Here is a 25333-nt window from a genome sequence, read left to right on the forward strand (position 1 = left end):
AGAAAGTTGTCACATGGGGTACTTCAGCATAGTCTCCACTGGGTGAAACAAGACAGACCCTGCCTCCATAGAGTGGAAGGAAAAATGACTACAAAGGTATATGTGTGTGTCTGCACGCGCCTGTGCATTACTAAGGCTCGGAGACAACCTTTGTAGTCATTTTTCCTTCCACTCTATGGAGGCAGGGTCTGTCTTGTTTCACCCAGTGGAGACTATGCTGAAGCACCCCATTACACTCACACACTTGCATGCACGCACACGCACAGTCATATATGCTCACATACACTCACACACATACTCACATGCACGCACATGCACACATACATGTACACATACACTCACATATACACTCACAAATGCACACACTCACACATATACTCACATATACACACACACACTCGTACATTCATACACACGCACACTCACATATACACTCTCTCACATACACACAAAAAGTAAAAAAAAAAAAAAAGAATTCTAGAAAGAGGCACACTTAATGCTACGCTATTAATTTCCCAGTTCCTTTGGAGACTTGAAGTAGTAAATAGCATGCTTTACTTTGAATTATATTCTACTCAATTTGATAGATGTTTTTCATTAAATATAGATAATTAGTTTTGTAATTTATATATAACCTATTTTTTGTTTGGTTTTGCGGCTGTTTCGAGATAGAATTTCAGCCCATGCTGGCCTTGAACTTACAGCAAGTCTCCTGCTGTAGCCTCCTGAGTGCTAGGATTGTAGTATATACAATTACATTTGGCACAGATATCAACTTAAGGAATATATCAAGTTGGGAAGATTTAAAAAAAAATCACCTAGTGTGAAATACTTCCCACAGTTTGAGTCAAAACAAATTGGAGAAAATTGTCAGCAGGGACTCAATGGGCGGAGACAACCCCACTTTACAGTGACGAGGTGAAAAGCTGAAAAGCCTACGCACTTAACTCTCCAGGTTGCTTTACGAAGCTAATCTAAATGCAGACCTAAGGAGAAAGAAGGGAAGAAGCAAACATTGACTGAGGGGGTGTAGTCCACCTCCATGAAGCAGCTCAAGGTGAGCCATGCAGGGCAGGTAGGAACTATTTTTATTAATTGATAATATTATCTTATAATATAAAAGTGTATGTGCCCACAACATATATATGTGGGGAGGGGGCTGGAGAGAGAAATGATAAGCCTTTCTTGCTGTACTCCTTGGGTACAGCAAGAAGGAGTCTAAGACCAGGACTTCTTATTCTTAGACTTTTTCAACTCATGACTCATTTTTATCAGATGAATCTTTTCACGAGAGAAGGCATATAGATATATAACATACACATCCAAATCAAGATTTGCTGGCAATAAAGCACAAAGAAATTTATTTTGGAACAACCCTGATAGCTAGATGATAGATAAATAGATAGATGTCAACTGTTAAAAAACAAAAGCAAATTTATCTATTTAATTATTTTTGTGTTAGGATGGCTGGCCCAGCTGCTACAGCAAATTTGCATATTAATGAGATAGATGTGCTTATTTTTAAAGAATTAAATCTTGGTACTGGAGAGATGGCTCAGCGGTTAAGTACACTGGCTGCTCTTCCAAAGGACCTGTTTTCAATTCCCAGAACCCACATGGCAGCTCACAACTGTCTGTAACTCCAGTTTCAGGGGATTTGAAACCCTCACAACAATGTCCATAAAATAAAATTAAATAAATGAATAAATAAAAATAATGAAACCTTGGCTGAATGTTTGATCATGGAAAATGTAGAACATCTTTGGTGTTTCTCAAGTTAACAGCCACTTTGACTTTATGACTATCAATACTAAGATACCTCTTGATACAAATATATACAATACACACACATACAATATGGCAGAAGTACATCCAGAGCCATTCAGGAATTGTTTCTTTTTTTTTTTTTTTCAGGAATTGTTTCTGTCTTTACCCTAAGTCAACATCCATCTAGCAATTTTTTTTTGAAATTCATCAGCAAATGAAACAGGAAACTTTTGAAATCAAGCATTTGTGTAATCCAAAGACATGCTCATTTGACATGCACCTGCTGAAGAATTACGGCAGAAACATATTAAGAAAGGTGAAATTATCATGTTTCTATGAGAGCAGAAGACTCTCTATGTATAGTAAAAAGCACCATAGTTCAGCAAGACAAGGTGACTCACACCCATAACCCTAAACTTGGGACTCAGAAGGCAGTGGCAGGGGAAATCAGGAGTCCAAGGTCATCCTCAGCCACGCCACTGTCTAGCCTGGGGTGCCTGAGTCCTGACTAAAAACAAAACAAGAACAAAGCAAAAAAAAAAAAAAAAAAAGTAAAAAAAAAACTGCTGTAATTCAGAACATGCAGCGATCTTGAACCAGATCTGAGACATTCAGGTAGCATTTGCTGGTAGTGTGCTACATGAGGCACATGAGGCTCCAAGTGCACACGTGGTTTGTGTATTGAAGACCAAAGCTGCATTGAAGTCAGATGTGTGTTCTGCCAGAAAGACCTCGACTTCATTAGCATGTTATTAAGTCTTTGATTGTCCCACATTCAGAATATTTTTTAACCGTTGCCAATTTTTTTTCTGGAGGGGAACTCTAGACTCATCTATGAAACCCCACCTGAGGTTGCCAGGGACTAGGGGATGTCCCTGCCGTGGAGGAACTCGTCCCTGAGCCTCTCACCTGTGGCACAGTTGCATTGCCTCTGCAGCCGCGGTTGCCTCGTCCAGCAGGGAGGCGTTGGCCATGTCCAAACCTGTGATGTCACACACCATGGTCTGGAAGTTGAGTAAACTCTCCAGTCTCCCCTGAGACACTTCTGGCTGATATGGAGTGTATTGGGTGACCCTGAGGGAGAAACAGAAGAGCAGGTCCTGACTGTGCCTCTCCTATCCAGCAAAGCTCATGAAATGCCTTTGTTTTCAAATTCAATCCCTAAACCTCTTGAGAATTATGTAACACACCTATCAGTAAGATTCTGAGATGATCAATCTGACTGGACTTAAAACTGCTTAGAAGAATCAATATGAAGGACACTTCTGGGTGTGCCTGTGTGGAAGTTTCCAGAAAGGGTTAACTGAGGTAGAAGCCCCAGCTGGAATGTGGGCACAGACTCACCCTGGATGTGGACAGCACCATCCAATAGACTATTGCATTGAAAAAGAAGGCGGGCTCCGAGCTGCCAGGACACAAGCTGCCCTGTTCCCTCGCCCGTGATGACAGACTGACCTCTGTGATGAACCTGGACAGGTGAGCGCTCAGCAGGCAAAGGTGTTTGCAGGTAAACCTGACAACCTGAGTTCAGTCCTTGAGACTGGGTATGCTCTGTCCCCAGAGAGCACAGCCCCACCCCCCAGCACACTAAATAAATAAAAGAAATCATTCATCCCTAAAGTACTTTTGCTGAGGATTTGGTCACAGCAAGCCAATGAATGGCATGTTTTCTTCAGGTTTCTACGGAGAAGAACAGAGCTGTCATAAAAACAATATCCTTTGGGCACAACCAGTATTTATTTTCCCTCTGTATTTTTTTTTTTTTAAGATTTTACATGTCCGGATGCTCTGCCTGCATGTGTGCATTTGTACTACATGTATCTATTGTCCATGGAGGTCAGAAGAGGTTATCAAATCCCTTGGAACTGAAATTACAGATAATTGTGATCCGCCATGTAGGAGCTGGCGACCAAATCTGGGTCCTCTGCAAGAAAGTGCCCCTAACTCCTGGGCCACCTCTTCAGCCCCCAGACATTTTGTTGTATTATTATTTTTTAAGCACATTCACTCGGTTTCAGGTTGGCCTTAAACTGGTCCTGGTTCTCCTTTTTTCTCAAGTTCTAGGATTTTAGGCGTACCACCACCCCCAGCTCTTTGCAGTATTTTTTGCTGCATTGCTATTTTAATTATCTTATTGTACACATGTATTTCATATGTGTGCTGCATGGGCATGTGGAGGGCGGTGGTTAATGTTGGGTGTCTTCCTCAGTTGTTCCCCAGCTTATCTTCGGAGGCTGGAACTGGACTTCATCAAATCAGCTCGGATCCATGAGCTCCAGGGATCCAGCTTCCTCCTCTTCCTCAGCAAAGGGATTGCAGACGCCCTTAGCACCCACAGGTGCCAGGGATCTGCTCCTCAGCAAACACTTGACAAAGCTAGTTCCTCAGGGCATCCACGCGTGTTTTATTATAAGCTGGCTCTTAAAACCCAACCTGCCTGCTCCCATGTTCCCTATAAACTGCAAGCCCCAACCAAATAAACTCTTCTTCTATATGTTGCCCTGGTCATGGTGTCTTATCACGGCAATAAACAATTGACTAATACGCCAACCCAAAAGTTCTAAGTGGTTTATTTTTGGCTTTGATTTTTATATCCTTTTCTCTTTTTTCCTCTCCTGTTCTGGTAATTATACGCAGGCTTTGAAAGCATTGTTATGTTGGCTTTATTTAACATGGTTTATCTTTGAAGACAATCTTAGCACACAGTACTGCATCAGCACTTTGAAATCATTTTCTGAATCTTTCACTGGTGCAACTGAGTGTGTACGTGTACAGCAGAACACATTGTTACCTGGGTTCATTCCTTGAGCAGCCTGGATTTGCAACTATAAAGACAAACTCTCAGTGAGTGGTGAACTGGAACGAATGACTCATACAAGGCAACACAAAGGGCAGGCAGTTGAAAGGGAACGGCAAAGAACTGAGGTCACACGAGAGCACAGACAATGGGCAGTGGTGATCTCTAACCAGACGGGACCATTGCACACAGCTTGCTACCAGGAAAACAGATGTGACGCTGTTCCTGCCATATGCTTAGACCGACTGCCCAACAGGACACTTCCATCGTGTTCAGAGCCATCCTTTGAGATTTAGACAGGTATTCGGACATACACATGCCCACAGAGAAATATATGCATATACCAGCTATCTCAACAGATGAATAGGAAAGACTGAATATATTCTCAGGAAGAGAACACATGAGGAGAGAGAAATATTCCAAAAGAATTCAGCACGGTAATGAGGACTGTAGAAGAAAACAAGCAGCAAACTGTGTGGCTGTTCCAGAGAACGGCGAGACAAATAATTAAACGGCGTGCCTAGAGCCTACCACCACGGAAAACCATGCTCTCAATATCCCCGACATGAGACGATGCTCACACTGTATTAATTTTAAAGCGGAGAGCAGTCACTCAAACAAATAACAGGAATAAAAGACCCTGAAAAGCAAAGTATAAAATATCTCATTCCTCTAAGTTTCTAAAAGCAAACCAATGAATCAAAACATAAGCAGGGATTTTCCTCTGGGTGATTTTTTTTTCTCTCCCCACCCTATCAGACCAACAACAGCTGAGTTTGTTATTGAACATTAACAAAAGAGGTGTAGTCAAAAAGCCCAAAGCCTGCGTTGTTTAAAAATATGAAACACCTCACCAATCTGTGTCACTGCGCAGGCACCATGCTCATCCTCTCTGCACAATTCCTGTTTTGTTTTGATTTGTTTTGTTTTGTTTTTGGTTGGTTGGTTTTGGTTTTTCGAGACAGGGTTTCTCTGTAGCTTTGGGGCCTGCCCTGGAACTAGCTCTTGTAGACCAGACTGGCCTTGAACTCACAGAGATCCTCCTGCCTCTGCCTCCCGAGTACTGGGATTATTCAATAGTATATGTCAATATCCCCAAACTTCAAGACAACTCAATCAACATTTAGGTGTCTTTTGTAGTCTCTTTTCTATATAATAATCATATTTAGACTTATAAGAAGCAGAATTTTAGTCTGTGTGAGATTCTGTTTTTTTTTTTTCTTCAGTTAACATTATCCCATGGATAATTTTTCTGATTTTTTTTGTTTGTTTGTTTGTTTTCAGAAAGGCCTCACTGTGTGTGTAGCCCTAGCTGTCCTGGAACTCAGACTGGCCTTGAACTCAGAGATCCACTTGCCTCTGCCTTACTGAGTGCTGGGACTAAAGGCAAGTGCCATCACCACCAAGCCTAATTTTTTTTTAAAGATTTATTTATTATGTATACAACTTTCTGCCTCCATTTATACCCACACACCAGAAGGGGGCGCCAGGTTTCATTACAGATGGTTGTGAGCCACCATGTGGTTGCTGGGTTGAACTCAGGACCTCTGGAAGAGCAGACAGTGCTCTTAACCACTGAGCCATCTCTCCAGCCCTCTAATTTTTTTTTTTTTAAAGAGGCAAAACAGTTCTTATCTGGAGCAGATGTGCGGGGCAATGGGGCTGGGCACACTGTCAAGATTAGCAGCAGGCTACACGAGGCCTACACAGACCAATACAAACACATGCAAATCTCTAAAGCAATAGCTACTAAAATGTTCTTTTTAATTCAAAAACAGTCCTGCCTTACAGGTGTTTTTTTGAACAACAGTGGGCAAAAGCTACCACTGCCATAGCAAGTTCTAAGTCACCTAGGACTGTAAAAGCCAGGTGTGAGAGCACACGCTGTAATCACAGCTCTTGGGAGGCTGAGGCGGGAAGATTGAAAGTTGGAGGCTGCCTCAATTAGACAGCAAGAACCTTGTCTCAAGAGAGAGGAAAAAAAAAAGGAAAGGAACACATACATACACACATAGATACATAAAGAGAGAGACAGAGAAATAGAAACAGACAGACAGACTGTGTGTGTGTGTGTGTGTGTGTGTGTGTGTGTGTGTTGGGGGGACTTAAAAAAAAAATCTAAAGTCAGCAGGCCATGACATAACCACTTATAACGGCCATTCCAGAGGAGTCTCGTCTCTGTGTGGTATACATGCATGCACTTGTTACACACACACACACACACACACACACACACACACACATAAAAACAGTAGACCCTTACATTTCTCATCAGTTTAAAAAAAAAAAAAAAAAGAAAAGAAAAAAGGACCAGGTATGGTGGTGCCTCCTTTAATTCCAGCTCCGGGTGTGGTGGGGGCGGGGAGGTAGGGAGGGCAGAATCTCAAAGTCACCCCTCTGTTACAGAGTGAGTTTGAGGTTAGCCTGGACTGCTTGAGATCCTTCTCATAAGAGCCTAAAATGGAATCACATAAAATTCAGGTCCAAATGAGGACCTTCCCATGGGATCTGTACCTGTGCAGCCCTTCTCCTGTGCCTTGCTCATCTGGCAGGGCTTAAACTACAAAACTGTCAAATACTGGAGGTGCAAATGTGCACATGTTGACCCCGTTTAAGTATCTATGACAAGGCTGGCAAGATGGCTTACGGATAGAGGAACTTACCATCAAACCTAAAGGCCAAAATTTGGTTCCCAGAACCAACATGGCTGTCCTCTGAGCTCACCAAGTGCAATATAACACATCCATACCCATAAACACACACGTGCACAGTGAATAAACAAAACCCAAATATCTCTGCTGGCTTCCCACTACCCACAAGAAAAGGACACGGGTGAGACTGCAATGACCCTATGACCTCTGCTGGTGAGATTTAGTAGTTTCCTTTTTCATGACCAACCCTCCCATTGTTAACCCTTTTTACAATACAACGTTGAGTTAACGTAACCACCACTGCTTTGAAAGTCATTTCTTTAACTTCAAACTTTTAAAATATTTTTTTTTTGGTTTCGTTTTTTATTCACTGTGGGAATATATCAGGCATAAAAGCTCTTCTTAGCAATGACCTATGAAAGGAAGTAAAGAATAACACGCATTTCATGGCTAAAAAAATGTTACCAAACCAGCCATAGTGGTACTCATTTATTCCCAACACTAGGGAGGCAGAGGTAGGTGCATCTCTGAGAGTTCCAGCTCAGCCTGATCTGCACAACAAATTCCAGGACAGCCAGGGTTATAGTGAGACCCTGTCTCAAACCAACAAACAAACAAGCTATCAAAGGGCATCTGGAGAGACAATTCAGCAGTTGAGAGCACTCACTGGCTGCTCTTCCAGACGACCAGGGTTTAAGTCTCAATACCTATGGGGTATCTCAGAATGAGCTGTAACTCCAGTTCCATAAGGATCTTACGCCCTCTTGTGGCGTCTGTGGGCACCACATAAGCATGTGGAGCACAGGGGCACATTCAGGCAAGCACCCGGAATGCTTAAAATTAAAATAAAATTTTTGTGACATATTTTTAAAAAAATTTTAAAAGATGCCAACAAAGGCTGTTGTCATACAGACAGGAAAGAAAAATGCATTTAAAAACACCTGTCTGAGGAAGTGCAGAGGTTGCTCAGTGGTCCCTAACAGTGACAACTGTGAGGACCTGCGTTCAGTCTCAGGTACCAGGAAGAATCGAAAGAGGAAAGAATGGTATCTGTGATCTGTGGATATGCCTAAATTGACACTAATTCAAATGACATCTTTTTTCTAGATGTATTTTAAAAGCATCTCCATATCTAAGAAGGCTGATAGTTCTGAAATAGGTTCCTTGGTAATATACTCAATATGATATTGGCATTTATTCCAAAATAACCAGCTTCCTCTATCATTTTGGTTATGACATTCTTTAAGAACTGGGAAAAAAGTAGGGGGGGGCTTCGAGGAGAGCTCATAAAATTCATAGAAGGCTTGTGTTAATCTTACTGCCAGCCAAGACTATAAAAACCAGAAAGCCACAAGGAAAATGCAAATGTTGGTATTCGTTATTAATGTTATCAGCGACTGAGACTTTGGGTTAGTGGACCACATGGAACAAATTCTAGCCCCAGCTTTACAGCTTCTTTTATGGAGCTCAAACGCTTGTTGTATTCATTCGAGTCTATGTGGCCCATTTGTTTTCACCTCACGTCACCGGAACTTGTTGGCTCCATCGCTATGGAAACCATTCAGAAGTATAACGTGAACAATCTCCCACCCACGTGCTCGCGGCCCTCCCTATCGGCACGGCAGGGTACAGGATCCCGCTAGCATGCAGAGCAGCTTTGGGGTAGGCAAAGCAACAATATTTAAAATACACCCAAAACCAGAGGCTAGAAAAACAGAGTATTGTCTCCCTCTCAAAACACTGGCTACCCCCAAGTTAATTAGCATACCGGCTCACAGCCAGAGAGAAATATGGTGGATATTCTGTATGGTCACTAAGAGCAAGGGCCACACACAGGCCAGGGCTCAGGCAGAGAATGCAATGTTGCCCGGTCCTTTCATGGGCAGGCTTTGTTTTTTAAGAGGGGAGAGAAAGGCCATTTGCCTTCGAAATCAACCTTAGAGTTTACCATGCAAACTTTCATCAGAGCCACAGTGAAAAACAAGCCCTTAGCAATGCAAACACACTAGCAAAGCTCATTCATGCACTGAGAAACTGAAACACTGCTGATGGGCCTACCCTCCTGTTCTCATATTAATAAGCAAGTACGGAATATTGCAGTGAGAATTCCCTCCACACAGGAGTGGAGGGCAGGCATGAGGGTGCCAACAGATCTGGTTCCTTTAAAGATGGGACAAATCCAGCAGGATGGCTCAGCGGGATAGAGCTTCCCAGACAAGCTTGAAGACCTGAGTCCCATCCCCAGATCCCAGGGCAGAAGGGAATTGACTCCTGAAGGTCCTATTCTGACACACATGACTCCCAGGGGTGGGAATAAACTATGTCATTGGCAAGGTGAGATGAGAACAAGAAGCTGACCGTGCAAGGACTTATCTGCCCACAGACATGTTCACTTTCTCAATAAAGTACCGTCAATAAAGCTGATGTTACTGTCTTCATTCTTCTGATGCCGTGTCACTTCATTTCTATTGGTTAGGGACCAAGAAATGTGGGGAGAAGGGGAACATGAGTATCGGCCTTCGAAAATTCTGACAAAAGACAGACGCCCAAGATTCTTTCCCAGGCTACAATACTGAGTGACTAACTTCAGATACAACCTAAAGTGCTCCAGGGTCTCACCAAAGAGGAATGAAGGCTTGTTCAAAAGCAGCAAAGAGATTCAAGTTGTCACAGAAGATACCATCGGACCTAGACTTTATGGAAATGAAAGAGAAAAGAATCCACTTCAACACCCTGCAAGGAATTTCCCAGCCAGAGAAGCCAGGTGGGTTCCTGGAGCTCAGAGAGCAGAAAGGGTCAGTTTCTGAGATGCAGGGACCATGAGCCTCGTATTCCTATTCTCTAGTAAAGCGATACATTACCATCCAGAATTCTCCAGTAAGTTCCGCAAAATGGTCTGGGGCACCGAGCAGTTATAATAGCCCATGCCAATATACGATCTCCAGATCTGGTTTTTGCTTGCAATGGCATGCAGCGTTTCAAGGATTTCATTCTCACCTGATCGTGGGAAAAAGAAAAGTTACTAGAGAAAATGTCCCACTTTACAGTTTAAATGCTGTCTGGTTATTCCTGTCAGAACAGCTGTACAGAAAACACAGTCATTCACCCAACCATCATTATATATGGACACCTGGTGGGAGGATCCCCAGGTGGGACTTGGTTTCTAACTCGAGTCCCTCATCATTCTTTCACCCACGTGTATGCACATTTATGTGTACACGCATGTGCACATGTTTAGTTGTGTGCATGCAAGTCAGAGGATGATGTTTTCCTTGATCATCTTCCAGCTGGCTTTTTGTCTCTTACTGAACCCAGAGCTCACAGATTCAACTAGATTCCTGGCCAGCACACTGCAGGGATCTGCCCGTCCAGCCTCGAGGGCACAGGAATTACAGGCATGCTCTGTCATGCTTAGCTTTTATATGGGTGCTAAGGACCCACAGATCCTCATGCTTCTGCGCAAGCGCTTTACCCGCCGAGCCATTCTCAGACCCTTGGGACTCCTTTATTCAACTTTTGAACAGTTGCCGAATTCCATGTTTCTTTGATCTCTTAATTTCTGCTCTATTTCCTCTAAATAAAAAAGTGTCTTCTCATAGTAATATTATATTTCTTCTGCTATCAATTTCTCTTTATTTGTATATGTATGTATGTATATATGTGTGTTTATGTGTGTATGTGTGCATGTATAAAGGTATTCTCAGAAGCCGGAAGAAGCTGTTTGACCCTCTGGAGCTGGAGTTACAGGCAGTTGTGAGCTGCCCATTGTGGGTGCTGGGAAACAAACTTTAGGTCCTCTGCAGCAGCAGTCAGAGTTCCTAGCTACTGAGTCACCTCTTAGTCTGTCTTTCTTTCTTTCTTTCTTTCTTTCTTTCTTTCTTTCTTTCTTTCTTTCATTTATTTATTTTTTCAGTTGTCTTATAGTCTCTGGAAGCAGGCAAGGTCATAACCGTATATAATACATGAATTAAATTCTGTTTCTGATTGTTCTACTGAACTGGATATTTTCCCTCTGTCACCTGAGAGCTATTAAAAAAAGAAAACAAAACAAAAACAAAGCAACCTAGAACCCCCTAACCTAAAATAACAAGCACAATGAAAAACTCACACCAACTCTCAACTAGTGTTCCCTTGAAGGGACCTAGTTAGCAAGAATTATAAAATTCTTGAATGCAGAAAATCCAATCCCTTCCCAAACAATCTTCTTAGGGGCAAAGTGATTGATTCAAGAGCCCAGTAGGAGAGGAAATTAATTAGCAGTTCCTGGCAGGCCAGCCCAGCTTCAATTAAGACCCTGTGGGAGATGGACAGGTCCCTGGTCCACATTGTGCCATCTGGACAAAGGTCCGGCTCTCAAATGAGAGCCATCTGAAAGGATCTGCTGGTCACATCCAGAGTTTAACCCTTAGCTGCTGTTGGGTGTTTCCTATTGGGAGACTATCACTCTGTATTATGGGAAGATCAATCTATATGAGGTTGAAGAGTCCACAAGAGAAATCTGGCCATAGGGAAACACAGTCCAGGAGGAAGAACTGTGGCTCCTAAAACAACACACTGAAACCACAATCCTTGCTGTCTTTGAATGTAACCTTCTTGGAAATTCAGACTTCACAGATACAATGAAATTAAAACAAGGCCGTACTGGATCGGGGGCCTCTTCCGTCTAATAACTGCTGACATTTACTCAAAGAGATGGGACCTGACACTCAAAAGGGATCAGAGATCTGAATGTGAAGAAGCTCATAAAGTGTGTGTGATTTTTAGAAGGCCAGTTCAGAATAAGTGAGAAACAAAGAGATTATACTCTTTGTTTTTATTGATTATATAAAAATGCTTTTCGAGCTGGGTGTGGTGGTGCACGCCTTTAATCCCAGCATTTGGGACGAAGAGGCTGGCAGATCTCTGTGCGTTCAAGGGCAACCTAGCCTACAAAACAAATTCCAGACCTTGAAGGGCTATCTAGTGAGATCATCGTAAAACAAACACATTTTAAAAACTCTCTAGTGGGAAAGCATGAATACCACCATGGGAGATGCTGACATTTCTAGAAACTTCAGGCTCTTTTAACTAGAATAGTGAAGGAGCCTGAATCTTCCTAGTACAAGGAAATCAAACCTTTAATACTTCAAGACGTGATGGGGAACACTAAACTCCAGTTGACAGTCTAGTTCTCATCTCTCTTCCTTCTGTATCCTCCCACCTACCTACAGGAAGAGCCAAACTTACCAAGTTCACGTTGATTCTGCTTCTACCTAGCTAGGATCAATATAAATTCTTCACTATGGGAACTTATGGTAGTCTCAACTTTATGATCTTTTTCTTTCTGTTGAAAACAAAGGGAGGTAATAGAATGAGTTTTGCCCTGACCATCAAGATAATAGACACTATGCCATAGATAGGATGGTAAGCCAGCCATAGTGTGGCTTGTAATTTTCTAGCTCTCCCAAAGACAGAGGCAGGGGTTCTTGGCTTTGAGGCTAACCTACGCTACAGGTTAAGACCCTGCCTTTAAAAAGCAAAGGGCTGGGGCTGGAGCTCAGTAGTCAACAATGCACAGGCCCTGGGTTCTATCCCCAGCACAGGGTACTGGTAACTTGGCACAGTTTTGAATCCTCTGGGAAGGAACACTAACGAAGCCAGCACTAACGGACCACTTTCTGCTTTTGACTGTCGATGCAATGTGCCTGGGCTTCTTCCCGTTCCTGCTGCTTTGACTTATGTAACCTAGAATTTGAGCCAAATAAATTCCTTCTCCCTTTAAGTTATTAGGTCAGACTATTTATCAGAGCAACTGGACGCTAAACTGAACCGGTCAGTTCTTGGTCACGCTTCCGAAAGTGTGCAGGCTGTGAGGAGCTGTTCCCATGCACTCATCCATTGCCTACCATAACTGAACCCCCCAACCAGAAGCCAGGACACTGTCATGGTAAAATCTAAGACCTCAGGCTTCCTCACCTGCACAGAAGAAAAACCACTCTCTGAACACAGAGCTTAGTGTGTGAACAGCTTCACAGGCTCGCTCGCTGGCTCTTATTTCTCACACCCGTTCAGAAAAATGGCACTTGAGTATATTATGCAGAAGAGGCAACCCAATGTATTTAGAAGCCCAGAGTTAGCTGTCATCGTGACATGGCCACACAGCAATAAAAGGAAAGAAAATGAGAGAAAAAGGAAAAGCTCAGAGAGATGTACATGCTGAGAGGCTGAGTCTGGGCCATTTGGGATGGAACTGAGCAGAGCCACGCCTCAAAGTTTAGAATTTGAACCATAATCAAATCTAAATACAATTTTCATTGAAGAAACACAGTGCCCGTAACTATCCCTTCTCGTCTGCCTTGAGAAGTGCCTCTCTTTCTACAGAAAACATGAGATCTCTAATCCCAAAGTGGCAGCCTTTGCCTCCTTCTAGTAAGAGAAGCCCACACACAGGAGATAGATAGTGCCATCCAACCCCAGGAAGCTGTGTAGACAAAAAAAAAAAAAGGGGGGGAGGGGTTGGTGGGAGGAGATTAGATCCCCTGCCTTCACACCAGAGCCCCACTCAAAGAGGTGCACATTTCTCACGCTTTTCTTCCCAACTTAACGCAAAGATCACGTTCCTAGACACGAGTTCCCAGGCACTGACTCTTGAGTATGGAGCACAATTAATGTAACTAAGAGAGAAATGAGATAGAATGAGGAAGAGAACATCTTAAAAGCAACAAGGAGGCCAGGCACTGTGAAATCCTGTCTCTCTCATACAAACACACACACACACACACACACACACACACACAGAACCACTTGGAGACAAGCTGTCATTTTCATTGCCTTCAGCCCTGCAGGGCCGCTAGACCACATGCACCCCCAACCGTTTATTCCCCACTGGGCAGGAGCTTAAGCAATCTTTCTCGCCTCTGAGCAGCAAGTTTTTTACTTGTGGAGCAAACACCTACTTCTGACCTGTTTGTGCCCCTGCCTCAGAGCGTTGCATAATGCCCTGGTGCTGATGGTCAGAGGACAGAGTTCAGGGCTTCAGGGCCCTAAAACAAAAGTCTGCATGCCAAGCTCTGTTCATCATTCCCACTCTTAATATAGAATCCCCTGCTAGAGCCGCGCGGTGGTGGCGCACGCCTTTAATCCCAGCACTCGGGAGGCAGAGGCAGGCGGATCTCTAACTAACAAGAGCTAGTTCCAGGCCAGGCACCAAAGCTACAGAGAAACCCTGTCTTGAAAAAAAAAAAACCTAAAAAAAAAAACAAAAAAAGAATCCCCTGCTAGAATGGTGCCACCAATTGTGGGTGGGTCTTCCGACTCCCTACTTCCCTACTAATGTAATCAAGAGTCCAAGAGTCTAGACAATGTCAAATTGACAATTAACATGAAAAGTCACAGTTACTATGTGGCTAGACAACAGGAGCAACACTAAGGTATGACCTCCTCTTACCCTTCTCCAGGTTCCCTTATCCTGATCTGGTTCGACTCTTCCCAGTTGCAAACCATCTGTCAGTCATCTCCTCACACTGCCACCACCTGTCCCTGTGCCACCACCTGTCCCTGTGCACCACCACCTGTCTCTGTGCATCTGATGGCTCCTTCCTTCACATCTGTAAATGACAGAATCGTCCTCTGCAGTGGGCCCTGCTCAGGTGAAAAACACACAGCTTCAGCAGCAGTGGAGATAAGATGCGGAACAACCTGTTATTTTCTTCCTCAAACTCAAATCTCCTTTCTCAGAGAGGCCTCCATCACGGCCCCTCTATTTAGCTTCTTTTCCTTCTTCTAAAGCTAATACAGAGAAATATTGCAACTCACAATATTTATCTAGAACACCAGATGACCTATGTATTCATATTCAGGCCAGATGGCTAGGTTAAAATGGAGAGTCTGGAGTGTTTGTTTTTCCTCTTCTCTGCCCCCTGGGCACACTGTTCTGCCCTGCAGAGCAGAAGCAGAAGGGAAAGTGGATGTTCTAAGAGCTTAACTCAAACAACTTTCCCTGCCCGAGGGAAAGGCAAATGACAACTCTTGTGGATCAAAGGAACAGTCTAGGGAGAGATCTGTGGTTTCATTTAAAATCTCACCACACAATGAATTGTGATCTCTTCACTGACAGGAGTGTGGCCTATTGAGTGGAGTGCCACAAGGCTAAGGCCTCCCATACAGATAGTTCAGCACATCTACCAACTTACCTATTACAGAATCCATAGTAAGCCACTACAGAAACTGTTTTCATGTGTGGTTCAACTATATTCCTTTAAGCAAAAGCTTTGGAAAAACATTCGTAAATGGAAACTTGTCACTATTGGCAAAGTTCTATCAGTGTCTATAATAACTTTAGATTTTCAGAGATTTCACTTTTTTTCATAGTTTAATCAGCACGGAGAATCTGTACTAAAACTCTCAGTTTATACCATAAAAATATCTGAGGATTAATAAGCGAAACAGGCCTGAGCATTGAAAATGAGATCTGAGGGGCTAGAGATGGCTCAATAGTTATGAGGATTTACTGCTCTTGAGGAGGGAGGATGAGAGATCAATTTCCAGCACCCACACTGGGCAGCTTAGAACCGCCTATGACTCCAGTTCCCAACACCTTCTTGACCTCTAAGTCACATAATAAATAAATAATTTTTGCTGTCCTTTTTTTATTTTTTTGGACAGGAACCCACTGTGTAGACCATGCTTGCCTCAAACTCACTGAGATTTGCCTCTACCTCCCAAGTGCTGGGATTAAAGGTGTGTGCCACTGTATCTGGCCATAAGATACATAAATTTTAAAAAGGGATATAAGTCTTCATCCACCATACAACATACATAAAAAAGCTACTGGTAAAAGGTGGTTGACCAAAGACACACAGAAGTGAGATGCTGAGAGAGAGCAGCGTACAGCCTTGCCCAGAACCTCTGATCTCAGAATCAGTGTACTGCTCATACCTTCAACCCGTTTCACGAAGCTGGTTGTTGAACCTCTGGGTACAAGGTGGATGAGCCTTTCCATCTCGCTCCGAACCCAGTGACCTGAGCTGACTGGTAGACCTTGAAGTACTTGGCACTTGCTGATACCAGTCCTCAGCCTCAGCTGAACTCAGTGACCACATCTCCGGGTTCTTGCTCCCGGATCACTAAACGGCAGAATCAATGCCATTTGACCTCAGCAGGCTCTCTGTGAGGGGTGACCTCCATTTCTACCATCTACACAGACATGCTGACTCTTTGGAAACTCCACTTTCGCCTAATTCAGTCTTTCTGCTTTCCACGCAAAGAGAACCCCAGGCAGGCAGCTTCCAGACCCCTACCACCCTAGGGGGCGCTCTTCATTCTATGGCCGTTCTTTCTTCTTGAACCTACAAGAGATCCAGCATTCAACACAGGCACCCCCGGACTTGTGGGAAATTGTCCTCCTGACCCTGGTGACACTGACTTACATGCTGCTCTGGTCCCCTCTACACGCTCTACTTTCTCACTTTCTGCCTCTTTCTTCTCCACATTCATTGGGGAAGCCACTCGTTCCCAAGAAGTCACTGTAGACTCTTACGTCTATGGTGTCCCCTCACATCTCGCTCTTGAGCTCTCTATGCCTTGCAACTCCTGCCCTTTCCAGATTTGTACAGCCGTCTGAGCGTCTCTTCGCTCAGTCTTCCTGTCACTTCTGGTCCATTCTACCAGTGTCAGACCTGCAGTAGTCTGAAGCTCCTGTCACGCCCTGCTTCCATCTCCTTGAGGATCTGGACTTCTTCCTGATGTCCATTTCCGGGTAGAGCAGAACTCTCACACTGAACGTATGCTATGTAAACGTTTTGCCTCCGAATCCTCCAGAGCGGCATCCCATCCTCTGCTTCCCATACGCCCCAGTCATTAGTCTTCTTACAGTTTATCCAGCGTTCTTCAAATAGTCAACGTGTTTTCATACTTTCACCTCTGCCCTCGCCATAATCTCAGTACCCATCCTATTTGCAGACTATCCAGCATTGACCTTCCTGTCGGGGACCTTATCGTTACTATCACTTGGCTCTAGTATGACCAGTGCCCGTGTAATGCCTTCCACAGAAGCCTCGTGATAAATGAGGACAGAAAGCTAAGGGAGGAAACTATGGAAACAGATCTGGTAACTGCAATCAACCACTTACTGATGACAGAGGCCATAGGAAACACCAATTCAAAACCCAAAAAAAGGGCTGGAGAGATGGCTCAGTGGTTAAGAGCACTTTCTTTTTTTTTTTTTTTTTTTGCTTTTCCAGAGGTCCTGAGTTCAATTCCCAGCAACCACATGGTGGCTCATAACCATCTGTAAAGAGATCTGGCACGTCTGCTGGCATGTGGGCATAAATGGAGGCAGAAAGTTGTATACATGATAAATAAAATCTTTAAAAAAAAACAAAAAAGCTGGATAGTCCTGGGAATTTCATATATGAACAAAGGGTCCTTTATATCTTAGTGAGCTCCAGGAGTAACACTGTATCTACAATGCTGCATCATGGATGATTTTGGTAGCACTGGATATTTTTGAAGCTATATTAAATTCAGCATAAGTTAGTATTATGTAGGAAATAGGTACAAATCAGGATAAATGCAGCAGTTTCAGGATTGTGTGCGGGTTTTAAAGCAATGGAGCTTTTCTGTCGAATACTATGATCAATACAGGCCATGGTACAGCTCCCAACTCCTAGAACATACGATATCATTATCCGCTGCTCCATAAGACATTATGTTTAGCCCCGTGGGTAAACTATAGGTAACTATGGACATGGGCAAACATGAATTGATAGGAATCCATCCATGTTGGTGCACACCAATTCTAGCATGCAGGAGGCTAAGACAAGGCAATCCCAAGGATGAGGCCATCATAAGATAGAAAGAGCGAAAGGGAGGAAGAAAGGAAAAACAGGTCTGTTAATCGTCAAACTGACCAATCTGGTGGGAGGTGAGGGAAGAAGATATACAGGAAATCTGTATCAAAAAACTGTTTCTGCAACTATCTTTAAAACCTTGTTTAAAATGTATGTATATTAGTGTTTTTGCCCGTACATATCTCATCCACAGGCACGCCTGGTGTCCAGAGGCCAGAAGAGGACATCAGGTAAGTCCCTCGGAACTGGAGTTATACAGGTGGCTGTAAGCTGCCATGTGGGTGCTGGGACCCAAACCCCATTTCTCTCCCAAAACAGCGGGTGCAGCCGGGCAGTGGTGGCGCACGCCTTTAATCCCAGCACTCGGGGGGCAGAGGCAGGTGGATCTCTGTGAGTTCGAGACCAGCCTGGTCTACAAGAGCTAGTTCTAGGACAGGCTCCAAAACCACAGAGAAACCCTGTCTCAAAAAACAAAAAAGAAAACAGAACAAAACAAAAAACAGCGGGTGCCCTTAAACTTTGAGCCATCTTTCTAGTCTCTCTACATTCCTTTAGGCTACTGAAAACTAAGGAAGAGGAAAAGTTAAGGTGAGCAGACCCAACAGAACTTCAGGCATCTCACAGGGACTGCAGTTTATTAGTCAGTCTTTTGGAGGAACCATTGAATTTGGCAGTAACCTCTAACTGGCAATGGATCACCTACAGTTTTTCCAAACAGTTCACTTTTAAAAAAATGTTAAAGAGTGTTGCTTATGCAAAATAATGGTTAAAAGACTAGTTTGCACTTTGTCTGTGCTCAGAGAACATGAGGATGTCATGTCAGAGAACATGAGCTGTCAGAGAGCAACCTGTGTCGTTCATCCTCTCCTTCCAAGCGTAGGTCTTGGGGATGACTCAGCCTTGGCCGCAAGTGCCCTTACACACAGACTCATCTCACTAACCACAAAATTAAAAAAAAAAAAAAGATACATCTTTGTCGATGCTGGATGCTTCTGTGGCCCTTTAAGAGGATGGAGGCTAGAGATGGCTCAGACATGTCCAGTTCCCAGGTCAAGCAGCGCATAACCATTGTTAACTCTAGTGCCAGGGAATCCAAGATGCCTCTTCATACTCTAAGGGCACCTACACTCATGTGCACACCCCAGCCCCACACCCACACATAATTTTTTTAAGAAAAAATTATATTTAGGTATTTTTCTCAACAGTGTGGTCATTATGGTTTTACATATCAAAATCCAAGAAAACTTCAACACATACTTTAGTGCTAAAAATAAACTTTATAAAGACTGAGATTTCTGGGGTGTCTAGCAGTCCAGAGGCTCTGGGTTCAACTCCTGGCATTGCAAAGATCACTGTCAGATCAAGGACAATCAGAGAAAACCATATATACATGCTTAACTCATCTCTTCTAAAGCTGTGCCTTGACACTGTGCCTCACTAGCCCTTCTGCATGTGGTGTCCTGGAAGCCAGCAGCCTCCCACTGGAACATCCCTGAAGCCCCCTCATCCCCACACAAATCCCCAAACTCAAGTCTGATTCTTGCTACAAGTACTTAACAAATAACCTTGACTTTGTCATTTGGTTGTCTTTACTTCTGTCCCCGGGTATTAGATTAAAAAAAAAAAATTGAAACGATCCTAGTTATAAATGAGGTATATTTATCTCAGTTGGGAACAGGAGGAGCCAGAAATAGCTAAGAGAGAGAGAGAGAGAACCTCAGGATGGACTGAGGACACTAAACTGATTTGGGAAGGATCGCTGCCCCCTTCTAAGTGCTCAGATCTGCTCGGGGACTACATCACCCTCCTCGGTGATGAAGTCAGCCTCTCGTCCACATTGCACAATACCCCCCCACACACTTGATCATTGCCATTAAACATTTATCTAAAAATTCATTCTGCCAGCACACCTTAGAACATTCAGTTCTCAGCAGCCCATCAGAACTCTCATCCTGATAGTTCGGCTCCAGCTGAGTAAGTTGAGCCTTGGAGGGTTCACTTCTCCTCTCTCCCCCCAAAGCATGCCCAGGAAAAGCAGTGTGAGGTTTTGTGTAAACTTTAATCTCCGTGCCGTTTGTCCGGTTAGTTTGGGCTAGTTTAATCTGGCTCCTAGATGATGACCTGACCGGAAAGATTACACAGCAAAACGGCACGCCTAACAAGCCATCCGTTTGGTTTCTGAAGTAATTTTTAATTAATTGTGATATTAAGAGATAGTACTGCAGAAATACAAAATAATTAAACCACGGCTCGTACCATTCAGGAAGCCAATGTTCCCACTAAAATAAATTTCTTAAACTAATTTATGTATTATTATTTGGGTGCAAGGTTGTGGCTGGGGGGTGGGAAATTCCCTTGAGAGGAACTAAACTGACAGGATTTTGAACTCAGTAGGCACGGCTTGCTTCTTTGAATAAGACTTACTGAGGGATGAACTGATTGGAAAGTCTGCACGGAAGGCTCTCTTCCAGGACTGATGGGACCCTCCCTTTAGCTTTGCCCTCACTTGCAGCTCCCTCTGCCCTCTGCCTGCAGGAAGGTCCTCCAGACTTGCCAGCGAGGGGTTAGTTCTCATCCCTGCAAGCACTGGCCCTCAGGGTGACTACACTTCCTCACCCTGGTGATGGGCCCGAAAGCCACTGCACTCAGCCCTCACCCTCATCCTGCCGTCTCGTTTCTGCTGGGGCAGTTGGCACCTGGCAAGCTTTGTGTACCTGTGAAGAGTCAGGGCAAGAGTCTTCTGCTTTCCCTGGGGCATTGTGAAGACAGCAATGTCGTGACTGGGGAGGGCTGTGAAGGCAGATGGCCTTGGTGTGCATCCCGCTCCCACAGAAAAGTCGCCAGCTGTGACCTGGGCCTCTGTAGACCATGGTTCCTTCCCTTTTAAAGGGGACAGTGACTGTGCCTAGTGTGTGTGTGGGGGGGGCTCTAGTCCCAGGTACCTGGGAAGGTAACAACTTGAGTCCATGAGTTTGTGACCAACGTGGGCAACCCAGTTGACACGCTTGTCTCCAAAAGAAAAGAGAGAGAAGGAGCAAGACTGACTCAGTTTGTGGATTAAACAAACAATACACAGAAAGCACTTTTCGGAGGTGCCCATGGGAAGTATTATATAAGTGTTTAAGATTATTTAGTTATGCTTAAGAATTAACCCAAGCATCTCACTACTTAAAATAAGGCTACCAAAGACAGCTAGCTGCCTGCACCTACGGCCACCACAGCTGACAAATCCTTGCGGCAGAATTCCTCCAAGTACACGAAAGCATCAGTACTCAGAGGTAGCTGTGAGTAAGGCTGCTCCACTCCGAAGTGCTCCCACGGGAGGCAGCAAGAACCAGCCCGCTTTCCTCAGAGGCCAATTGTCAGCCATGACACCACAGAGTGAAACAGCCAAGTCTTGCGAATTTGGCATTCCTCACCCTCACACCACCCATGCACGGTCCTTAGTTCAATAAGCAAGCTTTGCAGAAAAGGGGAGGTGGGAATTTTGACTGTAGAATATTTTCTCCAAGTCACTTCAGACTAAGCAGATGGAACCAGCCTAAAGTCTTGCAGAACCTGTCTGTTCCAAGGGTCCAAGGGAGGAGGGAAGGATCGTTTGATGGAAAAATTAGTCATCTGAACTAATCAACAAAACAAATTGATCTTTAATCCCAGCTCTCCCAGCACTCAAGAGGCAGAGGCAGGTGGATCTCTGCATTTGTGATAAACCTGGTTTACAAAGTGAGTTCCAGGCCAGTTAGAGATAGGAAGGGAGACCCTATCTCAGAGAGAGAGAGAGAGAGAGAGAGAGAGAGAGAGAGAGAGAGAGAGAGAGGGGAGACAACACTGATTAATTTCCCAGCTTTGAAAAGAACATCTTACTTCAGACAATATTGTACATTCTAGGCATTAGGACTTTAAAAGTCTCAGAAGGCATTTATTTGCACAAATATCCAATGACTTCCTTTAAAAATACACAGCTAGGGGGCTGGAGAGATGGCTCAGAGGTTAAGAGCACTGCCTGCTCTTCCAGAGGTCCTGAGTTCAATTCCCAGCAACCACATGGTGGCTCACAGCCATCTGTAATGAGAACTGGCACCCCTTCTGGCTTGCGGGCACACATGGAAGAAATGCTGTACACCTAATTAAATAAATAAATATTTAAAAAAAAAATACACAGCTAGGCTGGGTGGTGGTGGTGCACGCCTTTAATCCCAACACCCGGAGGCAGGCGGATCTCTGTGAGTTCAAGGCCAGCCTGACCAAGTTCCAGGATAGCTAGAACTGTTACACAGAGAAACCCTGTCTTGAAAAACAAAAGAAAACAAAACAAAATACACAACTAATATACTCCTTGAATCCTAGCTGTTATACATGGCTAGTCCAATATAGAGAGACCTATCTTTAAAAAAGACACAAACAAATTACACCTACAAAACTGTTTAGCTCAAAAATAAATAGTTGTTCCACATTGTGGTGAACATATGAGTTAAGACCAGGGAATCCCAAGTGAGGCTAGCCTGAGCTGCAAGAAAGTCCTTGTTGCAAAAAAGCAAGCCAACCTTTTCCTTTTTTCCACATTTGATGTCTCAGAATTCTGATTTCTGGAAACTGATAGGTGAAGCTTGTGGCTATCGCTAGGTCTCGAAGGTGGTTTTCTTTGTGAGCAAGCTCCCTGCCCTTAGATAAGGGCCACTGTTCTAGGCAGAATTGTGGCACAGCATCCCCCAGCTGCAGCCAGAACAGGTTCACGTCATCTTTTAAAACAAAATCAGATTTGCATCTAAAATTCCCTCTCACAGAAACCAAACCAAACAAGCAACAGCAAACAAACAAAACAAAACAAAAAAACCAGCTGCAGTAGTAAAAGAGAAATATCTCCCCGATGTGAGAACCAGGTTTTGTCTTTCTTAAAGAGTTCTTCAGCTTTGACCTCGCTCTTGACAGCGAGATTCTTCTCCCACTAGAGGAAACTCAATACCATATAAAAATACTGCCCCCAAAGAACAATATTTAGACCATTAAAAACACTTCTCCTGAGGCAGGCTGGAGGGATGGCTCAGCAGTTAAGAGCACGCCTTGCTCTTCTGGAGGACCCAGGTTTGGCCCCTAGCACCTACATCGCACCTCACAACTGTCTGGAACTCCTTTCTAGAAGCTCCGACACCCCACGTGGTGCACATAGCTAAATGCAGACAGATCTTTAAAAAATTTAAAAAGGAAAGTTTATATATAGCCCGAGACGCCTTAATCACGCTTAAACCATATTTGTGTGCTTTTCTAGAAAAATCATTCGGAATTTATAAAGCACTGCTTCCTTTCAATAGGGTTGTGGTGTGTGTGTGTGTGTGTGTGTGTGTACGTGTGTACGTGCGTGTGCCAGGGACGGCTAGTGGTGGTGAGGAGATGTGAGACGGAACAGCAAAGAACTTTGACAAGTTTAAATCTCCTTCCAAATGCATGACTTCAGGTGATTCCTTTTTCCTGTCTCACCTGACCTACAGAGATAAAGACACTTCCAGCTCAAAAGACCTCAAAGCCCTTCTTCCGGTGGGGGTGAACGAGGCAGAATGAAGTGGAGAGGACTCCACGTGTGTTTTGCATGGCCTTCCTGCGGGAAGCTTGTAGGTAGCTGCCCCCGCAGCCCAGGGGTAAAGACCACGAAGGGGCTGCATAGATTCTCCCCGGAAAGAGAAAGCCCACCGTGTTGGGGCCTGTAAAGAACTGTATATTTTCAGACCCGAGCAATCCTACCCCAAAGCCGGACCACCAGGGATTATAGAAGGCAAAAAAGCCAGAGCAAGTGGAGCCCCAGGGAGTCCTCCCGGCCACTTACAAACAGGATCTTCCATTTTTAAGGGTCTGTTCAAACGGATGCTGGCGGGGACTGTCTTCTCGATGAGTTCGTCAATGCTCTAAAATTAACAAAACAAAACGCAAGTTGGTGAGCAGGACCGGGAGTTGTAACGCCAGAGTTAAGGGAGCCAGCCACCTCGGTGTTTTTCATTTCCAAAGGCTGGTAAGAACCTCATCTAAATAGTCTAATTAGGATTTCTTTTAAAGTGAAACTTCAGACAACAGAAAAAATTTTTGGAGGAAAAAATGAGGGAGCCGGACGGTAAATCCGCCACTCCGGGTTCGATTTTAGTCTGTAACTGAAACTGACCGGATTAATGTACTCTTAAGTAGGGGGTCTTCCTCATTTCCCTGCAAAAATTCGTCTGGAGTTCGGGACATTTTTTAAAGTTCACTTTTGGAGAGAGGGAACAGCAGAAAAGTTAAGAAGACACCAAGATTAAGAGCGAGCGAGCTTCCAAGCTGGGGCCCGGGACGCAAGAGGCAAGGTGGGAGTTCGGAGGCCCGGCGGGCTGGGCCCCGGCAGGATGGAGGGTGGAGGCCCTTACCGCCAGCCCCAACGCCTGCAGCATCTCCCTCCGGTCTTTGTCTCCCGGGCCGATGTGTCTCTGGGCGAAGTCGTCGTGTCTGGGCAGGAGGCGCTCCAGGAGGCGCGAGGCCCCAGGCGCGCCGCGGTCCCCGCCACCGCCGCCGCCGCCGCTGCTGTCCCGGCCCTGCGGCGCCCAACTCAAGCCCGCGCCCCGAGCCAGGCGGTGGCCGCCCCCGACTCCGCGGCCCAGGCGCAGCCCCCATGCCCTGGCACACAGCTGCATGGACGCAGCCGCCGTCGCCTCCCCAGCCCACTAGGGTCAGCGGCGATCTCCGGCCGTCCTCTGGCCCCAGTGCCCCGCGAGTGGCCGCTGCAGTCCCTGGGTCCTCTTCCCAACGACTGCGGGCCGGACCGAAGGGTGGACCTTTTGGGCAATGAATGGGTGCAGCGAACTGCGCTAAATCTCGCAAAGTTCGTCCTCCACTGCAGGCACCTGCTCCGCACACTTTAAGCAGCGCCCGAAGGCGGGCGGTAGGATGGGGCCAGGAAGCCTTTGGCCAATGGGAGTGGATTGCGGGGCGGAGGCGAGGCAGGCCCCTTCCTTTCTCTCTGCTCCTCTCCTCCCACCTCCTCCTGCTTCTCCCCGCTCTTCAGCAGCAGGGTGGAATCCCCAGACTGACAGCAAGGTGTCTGAGGTCCCAAGCGGAGCTTCTTACCTGGGGTTCAGGATGCTGACGTGGGATTCAGGATGCTCCGTGGGCCAACTAGCAGCGTGGAGGGCCCTTTGTGGCACGGACAGTGGGGGCAGCCCTAAAGTTCGTGAAGTTCCTGGACCAATCCACTAAGACAAAAGGAAGACGGAAGGTAGTCTTCTCAGTGAAGGAAGACTACAATAATTGGTCTCCACTTATTGATTTTAGGG

General features: G+C 44.9%; 1 protein-coding gene across 1 annotated transcript in view; it reads right to left on the reverse strand.

Annotated features, from left to right (window-relative positions):
* Positions 1-24908, reverse strand: part of Gldc (glycine decarboxylase) — a 69565-nt gene extending 44657 nt beyond the window's left edge. The window contains exons 1-4 of the mRNA XM_050158318.1: positions 24431-24908; positions 23863-23941; positions 10077-10212; positions 2677-2841 (exon numbers count right to left, since the gene is read on the reverse strand). Of these exons, the coding sequence (XP_050014275.1) occupies positions 2677-2841; positions 10077-10212; positions 23863-23941; positions 24431-24694 (644 nt within the window). The 5' untranslated portion in view covers positions 24695-24908. The remainder of the gene's footprint in view (positions 1-2676; positions 2842-10076; positions 10213-23862; positions 23942-24430) is intronic.
* Positions 24909-25333: the final 425 nt, after the last annotated feature.

The sequence above is a fragment of the Alexandromys fortis genome, unplaced genomic scaffold (assembly GCF_014885135.2).
Source record: "Alexandromys fortis isolate MF-2015 unplaced genomic scaffold, M_Fortis_MF-2015_v1.1 scaffold_10, whole genome shotgun sequence".
Taxonomy (NCBI): Eukaryota; Metazoa; Chordata; class Mammalia; order Rodentia; family Cricetidae; genus Alexandromys; species Alexandromys fortis.